The 13,842-nt window shown below is 36.4% G+C and overlaps 2 protein-coding genes across 2 annotated transcripts; both read right to left on the reverse strand.

Moving 5' to 3' along the window:
• Positions 1 to 1,856: 1,856 nt before the first annotated feature.
• On the reverse strand, positions 1,857 to 4,102 carry LOC117909666 (cytochrome P450 716B1-like). Its single transcript, XM_034823764.1, is given in 5 exon segments — positions 1,857 to 2,136; positions 2,138 to 2,359; positions 2,431 to 2,618; positions 2,874 to 3,312; positions 3,399 to 4,102. Coding segments are annotated over 5 exon segments (1,422 nt in total). The 5' UTR covers positions 3,891 to 4,102; the 3' UTR covers positions 1,857 to 2,055.
• A 1,011-nt stretch (positions 4,103 to 5,113) lies between these two features.
• Positions 5,114 to 12,822, reverse strand: LOC117909667 (protein FATTY ACID EXPORT 5-like). The gene is made up of 3 exons (XM_034823765.1): positions 12,518 to 12,822; positions 10,888 to 10,975; positions 5,114 to 5,587 (listed from the first exon to the last, which is right to left on the reverse strand). The coding sequence occupies exons 1-3, from the start codon at positions 12,714 to 12,716 to the stop codon at positions 5,515 to 5,517; spliced, it is 360 nt and encodes a 119-aa protein (XP_034679656.1). The 5' UTR covers positions 12,717 to 12,822; the 3' UTR covers positions 5,114 to 5,514.
• Positions 12,823 to 13,842: the final 1,020 nt, after the last annotated feature.

Below are 13,842 nucleotides of genomic sequence, written 5' to 3' on the forward strand. Positions count from 1 at the left end.
AGATGGGCCTTATGCCATTACAAAGGGGAGTTTAAGAGCATTCCCTAAATTGATTGAAGAAGTTTTTGTCAAGTTCCCTCATAGGTTTATGTGTAAAAGAAAATGTCAAGCCAAAAGGCAAAACTTCTATTGCCTAAGTTCATTTTAGTTGGATTGCTTAGTTATCTCTAGTCCTAGATTATATAGGGTGCATGCATCTAATCCTAGGCTCTCTAGATTTAACATGACAAACAAAACCATATTATGACATGAATCTAGAGATAGAAAACTCATACATGTGATTTAAATGTTCCCATAACAATTCCAATCCATAGAAGATGTCGAAGATGTTGTAGAACTCGTGTATCTAATAATCTTACAATTGATTTCTCCTTCATAGACCTTGACACAAGAGAAGGGTGAACTTCTCTCTCTCTCTCTCTCTCTCTCTCTCTCTCTCTCAAGTGGCTAGAGTTTCTCTCTAGAAAAACTCTATTTAGAATACAATAGGTAAAAGTCTGAAACCCTAACCCTTAAAGGAGTGTTTATAGGTTTTCCTGTAAACTTAAGTGACTTGAGCCTAAATTAGACTTAGTTCACTTAATCTAACCCACTTGGGTTTATGGGCCTCCAATTAATTAATTAGTTCAATCCAAAAAGTCCATTCATAAGATCTAGTACAACCTTGCATTTTTACCAAAACACTTTTATGCATACTTATAAACTATAAACCCAAAATCCTTTAAATAAACATGTTACCATGAAATAGGAACTTGAGTGAGGACCACTAATAGGAAAATATTTGCTCTCTCATAATCCAATTATGAAGTTGACTTAACACTCTACTAAAGAGGGTTGACTACACTTCAATATCCTATGTAATTATAACAAGGCAAAGCACGGGTCTAAGACTTACTATCCATTTCATGCAAATTCCCCATGAACTAGTATTCATAATCTAATGAGTTATTACTATCAACCTTTTAAGGTTACCTTGCCAATTATTGAATTACAAATCCTCTTATTATGTAATCAATTGACATACTCTAACTTTCAAAGAACATACATCAAATTCCACTAACCAAATTAATATGACCATAGTCATCCTAATCACATGTCCTTATGATCACCCAAAGGGACACATTATGTCAATCATATAAGATATTATGGTGCTTCTATTGAGAATATTTATTGTCACCGACCTCCATTAATAGTGATCTAATTTGTGGGGAATATGTGACCACCTTAGGATCTCACCCATAGATCAAAGTCTTCTAATAATTTTAGTATAAACTCAATATCCTCTCAATGTTGAGAATCCATGTAATATAATAAATAGGTAAATTGTGACTAACCAATAACCAATATGATAATTCACTATAGGTCTTATTTAATGTATAACCACACACACTAATGCACTTACCATGGGAAAACCATCATGATGTTTAGTATTTCTTGGAACCAAATATAACCTTAGAATACTAAGGACTTGTACTATATATGAACTCTAACTCAATTCAGATAGAGATCATAGCAGGTTGTTTGGTATGGAAAACATTGTGACCTTTTATTTTTCTAATATGATTAGCATGATAAAAGAAGAATGTTGTGCAGATAGGATGTATTTTCCCCAATCCTTTCTTAGTACTTGGAAATATTTGGGTTAAATCTACTTCAGATATTAAGATTTTTTTGGAGTTATCATTGTCATATGAAAAGATTAACAGAGTTTGTTGTTATCATTATAGTTTGAAGTTCGGAGATGCTCTTTCACATCTTATATTAGTGCTTTTTGTCTTGATCTCTAGTAAATGAGTGTATATATTTGTGCGAATTGCTAGTATGAAGCTGCAGTTATTGTACTAGACATATGAATAGGCTGCAAACAAAACGATGCGAACCCGCTATTCTTATTTTTATAGCATATATATTCTGGACTCTGTTCAACTTATTTTGCATTGGTATGTCCAATGCCACGGTGATGAGTAATTAACAACAACTGACCACAATCTTTTTCATAGCAAAAGAGACAATAAGAGTCATGCTCTGGTTTGATTTGCTCTCATCCATATTGCTTTAGGCTCTGGGTATGATTTCGATTGGAAGTCCTTCAGTTGGTTCTGGCATTGGATTCCTGCTGAAAAAGTTGTCATTAATTGTGACATAACTTCCACTTGAACCTGGTAACCAGATGATGGATGGCAACAAGGGTTTCAATCCTTGCAAACTCACTTCCTGGACATACCCGAGCGCCCCCTCCAAATGGAATGAAGCAGTAGGGTGGAATTGATGCTTGGTTTTCAAATCTTGTTGGATCAAACTTTGTTGGCTCTGTGAATATGTTTTCATCCATGTGGGTCATGGTTGAAACCCAGAGTATCTGTCAAAGGAAAGGTCATTAGTACTAGTATTTATGAGAGCTCGGCTTAAGATGCTCTTATATTCACTTACCTTCCATCCTTTAGGGATGGTGTATCCGCCAAACTCGATATCTTTCATTGCAGTCCTGAAGGTAGAAAGAACAGGAGGATACAACCTCAGAGTTTCCAATGCTATTCTCCATGCGTACTTCATCTTTGCTAGATCTTCCCATGTTAGGAACTCACCCGGGGCCTTGCCTTTTGCTATCTCCTCTTGTTCTGAGATCACAGAAACAAACAAGCATCCGACCATCAGTCCCTTCCTAATCATTACGGGAATAGGCCATGTACTGTAGAAAGAAAATGGATTCTCGGAAAAAAATTTCGTATACATATATATATATATATATATATACATATATATATATAGAAACTTTTGTTAACCTTGTAGATGCGTTTTAAAGTAGTAAGGGCTGAAAACGGAAAAATATGTACATAGTTAAAAGCGGGTGACATAAAATAAATTGTTCATACCTTGAAGAACAGCTGCATAGATATGGGGATCATTAGCCAGAAGCCGCACCATGAAAGTAATCAAAATAGCTGAAGTGTCATGCCCGGCAACCATGACAAGCATGACATTGTGCACAATCTCATCCTCGGATAACACTTGTTGATTGTTTTCATCACGGATACTGAGCAAGCGGGTGATGAGATCTTGGTTTGGTGAAGCTCCCCTCTCAAGTTCCTGCCTCTTCTCGTGTATAAGTTCCTTTATCTTGGTTTGAACCTCTGAACTAGCCTGCAGGCTGTGGTTGTACCGTGTGAAAGGCAAATTGAACGGGACTGACCAGATACCTGCTATCATCTGCTGGAATATGCTCACAAGTTCCTCCCTTCGGGTTCCTTGCTCTAGCCCAAATAGGAGGCCGCAAATAATGTCAAACGTGAGGCCCTTCATCAAGGGCAACACCTGCAGAAATACCAGGGAGGTTCTGTCATGTATTCCATAGCAAAATCTATACCTAAAGATTCAGGTTTCCCATAAGTTGTACTTACAGTGACCCTTTGCTTGCCTTCCCAATTCAACTGAAGGTGATTCCTGACCTCTGCATCCATCCTTCCCACATACTGCTTCAGGGATTCTGGTTTCAAGAATGACACTAGAGCACCCCTGACACGCTTATGATCTTCTCCCATGAGCTCCAGCAAGTTCCGGCCACCCAGTATCATCTGATTGGACTTTGCTTGCTGGTTACTAACAGTGTTGGCGTCACTGCCAAATATGAGCTTGTGTGCAGCCGGCCCAAAGATAAAAACAGCTGGTTTGCCAAAGAGGCTGAGCTTTGAAACCGGACCATACTTTCTTACCCTCTCTTGAAGCCATTGTTCAGCAGTGTTGGCTCGCATTGCCCGCAGAAGGCTGATGCTTTGGCCTATTATGGGCAGTCCTAGGGAACCTGGAGGGACCCTTTTTGCTGAACTCCTCCTCCTAACCAGGAGAAGCAAGATGGGCAAGAGGAACAAAAAAAAGGTGAAGAGGGTAGTCATGGCTGAAGAGGGTAGCTATGCTTTAACTTTTGACTAGCCAAACTATAATTGAATGAATCAAAATCGTTACCATGATCCAACTTTTAAAACATTGTTCTATAATGCGTCTGTTTGACCATGCTAACTTAAACAAATCAGAAATCCATCCAATTTTAAAAAATGAAAACCGGATGACATCTCCTGAGGATTTTAATTTTTTTTTTTTTTTTTTGGTTGATATGTACTTGACCCGATGAATATGAAGGGAAAATGACACATGATAAGTAACAAGCTCTCATTGGTTCATTTGATGAATTTTTGAGCCAAAAATTGATATTACTTGGACTGACCTACTTTGTTGAACTTCATACAATTGGACCTGAGGTTGCAACTGTTTACAGACGGTAGAAACAAGATCAAACTCGTTAATCATGTTTCCATTCTTTTCTAGTGTTTGATTCCAGGGAAAGTAAGGCATGAAAGGACAAACCCATCTCTGGGCTCCTTGAGAGTTTTACACCATGGAAGTTCTGCAGATTGAAATTAAATTATACCATGGAAGTTTTACACTGATTGATGGGAGAGAGAAAAAAAGAAAAAGAAATAAAATTCATGGAGGGACCTTTTTGAAATGGGCTCCCTGGTGGGCCATGACTAGGAATGGGCAGGAGGAAAAAGAAAAAGATGAAGAGGACCCATGGTTGACAGAGGAGTGCAGGACAAGGGTTTGGGAGGGTGGACACTGGACACCCATTTGAAATAGCTGTCCAAAGAAAGAGACTGACACTCTATTGTTGGTCTTTGGGCTGGTATTCAGCGGAACGTGCCCATGATTTGACTAATGTTATAACTTCAAACAAAATGACATCCCTGCTGATAAAATATCTTTCTCCCTGTATATAAAAAATAAAGAAAACATGACTCATCTCCTGAAGAAATATTGTTCTCCATACCAGACATTTCACACAGAAATGACAAACTTGTTTGTCATGTTTCCTTTGTGTATCCATACCTTAATTTGCTTTACATGGCTTCAATTTTCACAGTAAAAGTGGCAAAAAATATCATCTGGACTACCCCTGTTGGATTGCATACATCACTAGAATGTCCTCAACCCACATGACAGGAACAACCAAACAGATGATTTATGGATAGATGTTTAAATCAGTTGGTAATCGTTTGCAACTTTGTTCCAACTGTTACATCAATAATAAAAGAACGAAGAAGATTTGATTCCATAGGTATGCAGAGAAGACAAACTCATTTTTACAAAGTCTACCATGACCTTCAAAGAGGCAGACCACTGATTGAATGTTCAGAATCAAGCCCTAGAAAAGGATGCAATGATCCAAGAGAGATTCGATCTATCAACCAGCCTCATTCAAGCATATTAGTGTATGGGTTTTCTCTAGCATTAGTCTAGAGACTGTCTTTAATTGATTCAGAAAAAACAATGAAGAGTGTTAGAGAACTGGTTTTTTCACCTACAAGTCATCTTCAATTTCATACACACAAGATGTAATTTTGGCATGTGGTAACATTTAAGTCAATCAAGAACATCGAAGTGTTCAATACAAGCATCTGGATTTGTGTGATCTTGTTACATTTTGTGTGAGACCTTTGTTGAAATAGATTCTCAATGCCATTACTCAGCCTTGGTTGGGATGTGGTTGCCACCGGTTGCAATCTTGTACAGATAAAATGTAGTCATGAGAGCACTGTAATCAAATGAGATGGCAAGTTTATTAGCTAGGAAAAGTTCATGTAACAGTTGGTTTAGCAGGAATCACAGAACGAAACCATTACAATTTAATGACCAGAAACTTGATTAATAGTTGGAGGTAGATGCATACAGAAAATTGCCGAAGCTACCTTGTTCACCAAAGCAATAAGAGTAAAGAGAATAATTCCTTATTTTAATTTCAATGAAACTATCCCTGATTCAACATTTTATACAATCTCTACACATCATGCAGTTCTCTTCTCCATATTAACATCTACTACAAACTACAATTTCCAAAGCGACACCAAAACACAAATTTCAAATTTTATTTTCAGAACAGAAAACACCACCACGCAATTGAATCTCCCAGTTACGAGATAAAACTAACAGTTCCACAGTCAGCCTCTTCCCAAAAGCATAGTAAGTACATCAAAACTGATGGGAATGAGCCGCTTAAGACATTCAAGAAAAAGAAGAAAAGAAACAAAGGAATCATGAGTTGAGAATAATTGGGTACTTAAAGCAATTTTAGATTATTTGGAATATGAGGAATTCTAAATGTATTCCCCTCTAATCTTGTACCTTCCACTTTCCCTGTTTTTCTTTTTTTAAGGTTATGTTTGGTTCTTAGAAAATTTGAAAGAAAATGCGAAGGAAATAAAATAGAAATAAAAAATAGAAGGAAAGAAAAAGTGAAGGAAATTAAAAAATAGGTTTAGAATCAATAAATTATTTTCATATGCTTCTTCAAATTTATTTCACTTATTTTCCTCTATTACATAAAGACTAAGCAATTTAAAAATATATAAATTTCTAACTAATTTTAATTATATTTGATTTTCTTTTATATTTTCTATAGTGAAACCAAAACATTCTAAGAACCAAACATAGCCTATTGAAAAAATTCAAAAGAGCATACAAAACTACCACTTTACTTGCTTCTCAACCTTAAGCCACCCCATCCAAAAACCCTAAGGCTATGTTTAAGGGAAAGAAAACAAAAAGGAAAAAGATAAGGAAAAGTTGTGAAAATTTTCTCTTGTTTATTTGTCCATGGAAAAATTAAAGGAAAGAAAATTGAATCTAAGAGGAATGCACTTTCACTAAACTTTCCCCACATTTTTTCAAAAAAAAAAGGGGAGGAAAATCTTTCAGCTTTTTTCCCCCTAATTTTTCTTACCCTTTTTAATAGTATTCAAACATGAGAGAATTGTTTTCCTTAACATTTTTTTCTTTTCCTTGGTGCTTTATAGGAACCAAACATAGCCTAAATCTCCCTCCCCCTTCCTCTCCCACTCCCCAATTTTATTTTTTTTTTTCCCTTTAAATTAGGCATGGGAATATGGGAAGAATGGGGGAAAGAAAATGGGGGGGGGGAGGCAGAGGATGGATGAGAGGGAGGGAAAGATGGAGAAGGGAAAGGAAAGGTTTTCAGGTGGCATGGCTTAAGGTTGAATAAGAGGGTAAATGGGTAATTTCAGTGCCCTTTTGGTTTTTAAAAAGAAAAGAATAGGTTGAGAAGGTAGCCAGAGGACGGAAGCTCTGGCTCAGCACTTTTTTCTTTACCTAGCTCAAGAGAAAGAGGTCACAAGAGTCTGAACAACTTCATTCCTTTAAAAAGATGAGGAGTGATAATTAGTAATAGTTATTCATGCAAGTCATTAAATTTGGAAAAATGTTGTAGGAAATTTCTCATTGAAAAAAGTTTCTTGGTTTCTAAACCTTTTTATTGTCTAACAATTTCCATTACAGTCCTTTTTTGGAATTTAGACAGTTACTTTCATGGAAATTCTTATTACAAGAAATTTCTAATTCTAAAAAGTTCTATTTTGTGTTTAGTTCATTATTTGAAATGTCTAGGAATCTTGGAAAGAATTAAGAGTCTTAAAAAGTTACTATTGATAAGGCTAATCGATGTAATATGATAACATTTAAATCTTTGCTTCCCTTAATGATGAGAATTCATTATTCTCCTGAAGAGACTCCTAAAAGACCTAGATAGGACTCTAAGGATTTTCCTATCTCTTCCTCTCTGTCATCTCTCTTCTCTGTTTTTTTTCTTTTTTTTTTTTCCATTTTTAATTTTTCCATACTACTACAACTTTAATTCATCACTCTCCTCCTTAAATCCTGAAAGAGTGAAAACATAACTCACCTTACATAATTGAACAAAACCACCTTATGCTTGTCTTACATCAAAAAGTCTATGTCATTTTCACATCCTAAACTTACCATCTTGGTATCGAGATGGTAATGACAACATGATGAGCATGGATGTGAAAACAATGATGCAGCACTCTCTAGGGAATGTCTCAATAAAGCTTCCCCAAAAGTCATGATGATGCAAGAGCCACAATTCTCGAGGGAAAGTGTAAAGCATGTCAAGTGGCTGCTTTAGAAGAGAATGAGAGAACAAGTTGAAAGCAATATTATAGGGATCATATCAGTATAGCAGATTCTCCTTCAACTGATAATGTTGAGAACTTACACTATAAACTACAATGCAATCCAGGCAGAGATCACATTGGTGTATAGATCCAATTTCACATAGCCATACAATACATACCAGAGCTAGAGGTTGATGTCCAATTTCATGCTCTCCACTTGCTCCTTTGAATTATGTCATGAGCTTCAATGTGACACATCGAATTCCTACTGATTTCCTATGATGCATTCACCACATGGTACTCATAGAACAATCCTCCATATAAGTGATTCTATGTGCCTTACATCAACAAATGTGTCCTTTTCACCAATATATTGAATTTACCCCAGCATTCAAACAAATGGCTACAACCAAGATAGGAAACACCCTTTGAAGACTCATGAAAGAAAAGATATATATACATATATATTTTCAGCAGGATAGTCTAGTAATTTTCTTATTGTTAGAATGTGTAAGGCCAGCAACCCATAGTTTTAGTTGGAGTCCCTTTTTTTAATATTTTATCAGGATGGGTCTTAATAGTTTGTTTTTCTATCAAGTTCTATATTTTCTTTAGCTATTAACTTGAGTAGGACAGGGAATTATATTCTTAATAGGAAATAGAATGTTAGGGTGCATTTGGAATGTCAGAATAAGTACGGGACAGGACATGGAGTGTGTTTTAGTTATCATGAGAATGAATTTTTTTAATCCTATTCACATTTCTAATTGTAGTGCGATCATTGTAATGAATGGAAAGTGGAATGGATTTCACATTCCCATTCCCTATTCCAAGGTTCCAAACGCACCCTTAATCTTCTTAGGGAAAAGGTTTCTATGAATCTATATAAACCCATCTAGTCTTTCAAATTTAACACTAGAATTTACAAAGTTTTTAGTGGTTAGCAAGCATAAGGTATGATTGTCTTCTCCTAAGGGACTTTAGGTCTGAATGCTTAGGAAGCTACGTGTGATTGTCAAGGATTTTCCCTGTTCTTAAGAAATTTTTACAATGTTGGAAATTTAAAGATCCAACAATAGGAAATACACCTATTTCAGGTGTCTACTTTCTAGTTCAAGATTCTTTGGGTTTCTCTGATGCCTATGTAACTTGGATGCCCACAAGATGCAAATGTCTACTTGCAGCAGACTTGAAGGATCACCTCCAAACAAGAAGACTATCTTGTAAGGTGTTACTCCTCTCCAGTCCTTTTTGGACCTGCTCCCCACAGAAAGAATGGATGTTAACATGAACACAACCACCCGACCCTATTTTTTCTCTAAAAGGTTGGTGTCGATGTAGATCCTACACTCCACATGAGTTGGTGCCCCTCCATGCAAAGATGACCCTTCAAGTTCATTATGCTCCAGGGTCACTCCAACTGTCTGCACACATCCTCAAAGACATTATATTTGCAATGTGACACCTTGATGCTACCATGTCAAGTTGAAAGCAATGCTCAGGAGGTCATATATAAATGCATCTTGAAAATGGGTTTATCCCACCCATCATCAAGAAACTGAGACCAGATAAGAATTTTGGTCTAGTGGATGTACCTGGAGGCTCATCAAGCTAAGATAAACCACAACATGCATTAGGCCTTTAACCAAATTGAGAATAGGGATCCATCGTGTTCAAGGGACATTTGTAATTGTCAGTGCAGTTAAGCCAAAGTCTTTGCCAGATTTTGGTGGTCTATCATTAGTTAAGTTATTTCCCACCAAAATAGTTGTCCTCCAGGCATCCTATGCAAAGAGCTTATGGGTCTCATTTTGAGGAAGGCATCTTTTCCATTGAAAAAAGAACCTTCAACCATCACCAAGAGCTGTTAATCCCATTTTCAGGAGTTCTCACCCAAGTGTCCCCAAGTGTTCCCAAGTGTCTTGTCACTAACTCGCTCCACTGCTGTCTCCTCTCAACCTGTTCTGCACTCTATCAGACCTCAATACTTCATCATTCATGTAAAATCTATGCAACTTACTTCCTATCTTACAAAGAATCCCCCATCAACAGCAATGAATCTGAACTTTATTCAACCAAGAGGTTTTGAATGAAAAAACCGAACCGCTGCAGTGTCTAATCATGAATGTTCAGAAAAAATATAGAAATATGATTCCAAAAACTCCAGTAGAAACAAAGTCCATTCAAACGTATCTGATAATGAATATTTGATAAAGCCAAGTGTTGGCAAAAGGAGTTTTTTGGTATGAATTTGGGCGCTCATGGATACCCTAATCTCTCAACATGGCCAATTACGTTTTTGTACCAGTAGACCTTCTGTGCACGAAGTTTCTGTGTTATTACTCCTTCAGGAATGTCATTAAAGCCACCTTCTTCCCAACTACTAACCATAAAGACAACACATCCATACAGCTCCGCATGCCCCCATTGATATGTGCACAGACCAAGAATCAATCACTCAAATAAGGAACTAACTAGCATATTAGCTTCCATAGAACAATTTTTAACTTCTCATTCTAGATACCTTTCTGGAAAATGTGTCTCTGAAGTCAAGCAGTTCAGATATTAAGATTTCATAAAATAAAAGGAACTTATACATTATGAACCACCTCTACAAAGCTTGTGCCAATACCATACTGTAAGAAAAGAATCTAACTATTCTGACATAATTTAACTGAAATATTGCAGCAGTTAGGTTATAGATGTCATAAAACATCCGTAAAAGAACCATAATTATTACAAAGGAAAATGACATACAATTACATAAGATATGCAACACGAATGTTAATGTTTACCTAGCTGTAATATAGAACATGGCATGGATGCAACATAAAGTTTTTGAAGAAAGAAAAATGTCCCAGATATGAATAGCAGCAGTACAGAAAAGGCATGATTTGCCATAACTTACCTGATCCCAGCAACAATGCCAGCTGGCATTATCTTGGAGGTTTGCATATAGCGCTGACCCATGACCCATGTGAGTGCAGCAGCACAAACTGTGTCAAGGGCAGATGGATCAGTTCAGGTAACAACTTTTGTAAAAATTGAGAAGTTAAAATTACAAGGAGCCCAGCAGAAAAGGAAAAGAATGTTTAATTTTCTAATCTATTTCATCCAGTAAGCTTCTGGTATCAATTAGCCAAAGTCCTGAATCCCCAACTCTCTGCCAATTCTAATTTTGGTCTAACAAAGTAATGAAAATCCTTCCTTTTTATGTGTTCCTTTTACTACCACCCTCAGGAGATAGTATGACTAAACTTTATGTGGAAAAGTCATTGAGTACATCTTGCAAGTAAGGAAGCAGTTATGTTTTTTAGAGCAGTACGCATCATTGAGGACTCTTTGACTAATTTGGTGTGCCCTTAACTCATGAGGAGCATTTATTGGAAATCAATGAATTCTCCCACTTTTGCTAGACCTTGCTTCTCTTCACAAGCAAATTTGTAATGTCTGACCCAACCTCTAGCTACATTTGGCTTTGGATAAGTGAAGCTCATGCCATCCAAATTGTGTAAATCTACCTCCCTCTGAATCCCTACTAATGGCTTGGCAGCTCCTTCCAATATTAGAGAGCTTCACATCTTACCAAGCTAAACATGAACTGAGCTGATCAACCACACTTTCAAGTAGCCCAATCAATCAACTACAGATTGCAACTTCAAACCAAGAACTCTACATGATCTATGTAAGGGAGACCAATCCTTATCGGGAGCATAAGGCATACAGTCACCCATCACAAGTTTCCAGTACAGATGATGTGTAGTCCTTTTGAAAAGAAAATGCTTGGAATTTTGCTTTTGAAGTGAAACACCAAAAGCGTAATTAGACTCATAGTACAGTCCGAAAAAATCAGTTGGATTGTATAATTCAGTATTATGGCTATGGATGCCATCGTATCTGTTCATCCAGCTCCATATTCTGAAATGAATAGCGATCAGGCTCCTGCCTGGTCTACATTATCTGTCACTAAAAAAAGGGGAAAAAAAAAGAACAGAGCTTCGAAAATTTTGATATGGATGAATAGGAATATGAAATCTAACGATTTCAATATTATTTGACCAGAATTATAAATTTGGCAGATGAAACTATCCTCCTCAGCATACGATAGAATTCACAAGTGATCTCCAATGACCAGGGGATGGATCTATAATCTGAAATTTTGATATTACCAAACCACAAGATTCAAGCTTCTGTTTCCTATGCAACTCACGACGAAGAAAACCCTTAGAAAAACATAATTACAAAGGGGCCGAATTAGAATCACAACCAAACACAGACCCACCTCAGTTTTTCCCCAAAACTTCAAAAAAAAACAACGTCAATTACCAAACTGATATTCATAGATTCCGTGTTTCCAACACTCAAAACTAAACCAAGACTCCAAAGAAGACAAAATTCCAAAGTTACCCAATAGAACCACAATCATAAACAGACCCACCTCACCTTTTTCCCCCCGAATTTTAACAAAACACCATATCTGAATCTAAATTTAACAAAAGTGCAAATTTCCAAAACTGTTCAAAAGAATTGAACAATACCCGTTTCAAGAATCAAGGCAAGGCATGAGTTCTTCTTCTTCTTGAAGGCTTTGAGACTCAAATAACCAGCAAGAATGAGCACAAATCCAGTGCCCAAGCCCCCACCTAGAGAAGCAAGGCTCCCCTTCTTGGCATACCCAACAATGCCCCCACCAACCAGGACCAATCCATAAGGGATTGTGAAGCAAAAATCGTGCATTCTGGCGAGATGATTTTCTAGGGAAAATGAAATTTTTCACGGAAAATAAAGTTCGGTCAAGAGGAAAACGATCTGTTATTTCTTCCACCACCTTGTGGGATACTCTTCATGTCTACTGTGGAGAAAAGTGGCGCGTGGCGTTCGTGTGGTCAACCAACTCCTGGTTTTTGTTTTGTGGACGGATTTGCCCTCATTAAATTTTAACTTGTCGAAGGTGCCCTTAGGCCTTTTCCTTCCCACATGGGCAGCTTTCTAAAATCTTCCAATAAGCGAGGGTAAAAGTGTAACTTCAATCTGTTGGGTTCACGTAAGAACAATAAATGCCCCAACAATTCTTTTCACCCCACCCTTTTTCTATTAAATAAAATATAAACATAAAAGGACAAAACCGTAATTCTACCCTCATTCCTCCCTTTCTTCCTTCATTTCCCTCTTCCACTTCTCCTCGCTAAAATTTCCCCCTTTTTTTTTTCTGAAAATTCTACACTTAAGGGGGAAAAAAAATTTCTAAGAAATTTCTAATATTTCTAAGAAATTAGAAGACAATCGAAAAATAAAGTTGGAGAGATGACTTCAATACCCCAAGAACTCTTCAAGTCTTCTCTTTAGGTGGTGTTTGTTTTTTGGCTGAATAGAAAAAGCTAAAATATTGGTTTTTTTTATTCAGCTAAAAGTAACATGTTGATATTATTCAATATAATTAAATTAAACTTTTTGATAACAAGTTCATTTTACCTATATTGGATGATGTCAACATGTTACTTTTACCTTAATAGAAAAAACCAAAATATTTGACGTTTTTTATTCAGCCAAAAAATAAACACCACCTTAACCTTCAAATCCAAGTCTAAATATTAAAAAATTCTTCAAATTCAAATGCAAAGATTTGAATATTAGAAAAAAGTTTGAGGGTTCAAAGTTTGTTAAGAACGTGTTCAGAGTCCTCCAAAAATTAAGCCTCAAATGCTTTTTATTCAAGGTTAAGCACTTAAGTCTCATATTCAGAATATAGATTGTAATTTATTCTTCAAATTAATATAAAAAAAAATCGATTTGACTACTAATTTTTCTTTTAAAGAGATTTGCGTGTACAAATTTCTTGCACCCCACTAGGATAAGCTTTATT

This window comes from Vitis riparia, chromosome 19 (assembly GCF_004353265.1).
Source record: "Vitis riparia cultivar Riparia Gloire de Montpellier isolate 1030 chromosome 19, EGFV_Vit.rip_1.0, whole genome shotgun sequence".
In the NCBI taxonomy this organism is placed as follows: domain Eukaryota; kingdom Viridiplantae; phylum Streptophyta; class Magnoliopsida; order Vitales; family Vitaceae; genus Vitis; species Vitis riparia.

Coding starts and splice junctions, on each gene's coding strand:
- LOC117909667 (XM_034823765.1), bottom strand. CDS start 12,716: ATGCACGATTTTTGCTTCACAATCCCTTATGGATTGGTCCTGGTTGGT. Junction 10,976..12,517: donor TGCCTTGATTCTTGAAACGG/GTATTGTTCAAT, acceptor CCCTTGACACAG/TTTGTGCTGCTGCACTCACA. Junction 5,588..10,887: donor GGCATTGTTGCTGGGATCAG/GTAAGTTATGGC, acceptor ATTTGATTACAG/TGCTCTCATGACTACATTTT.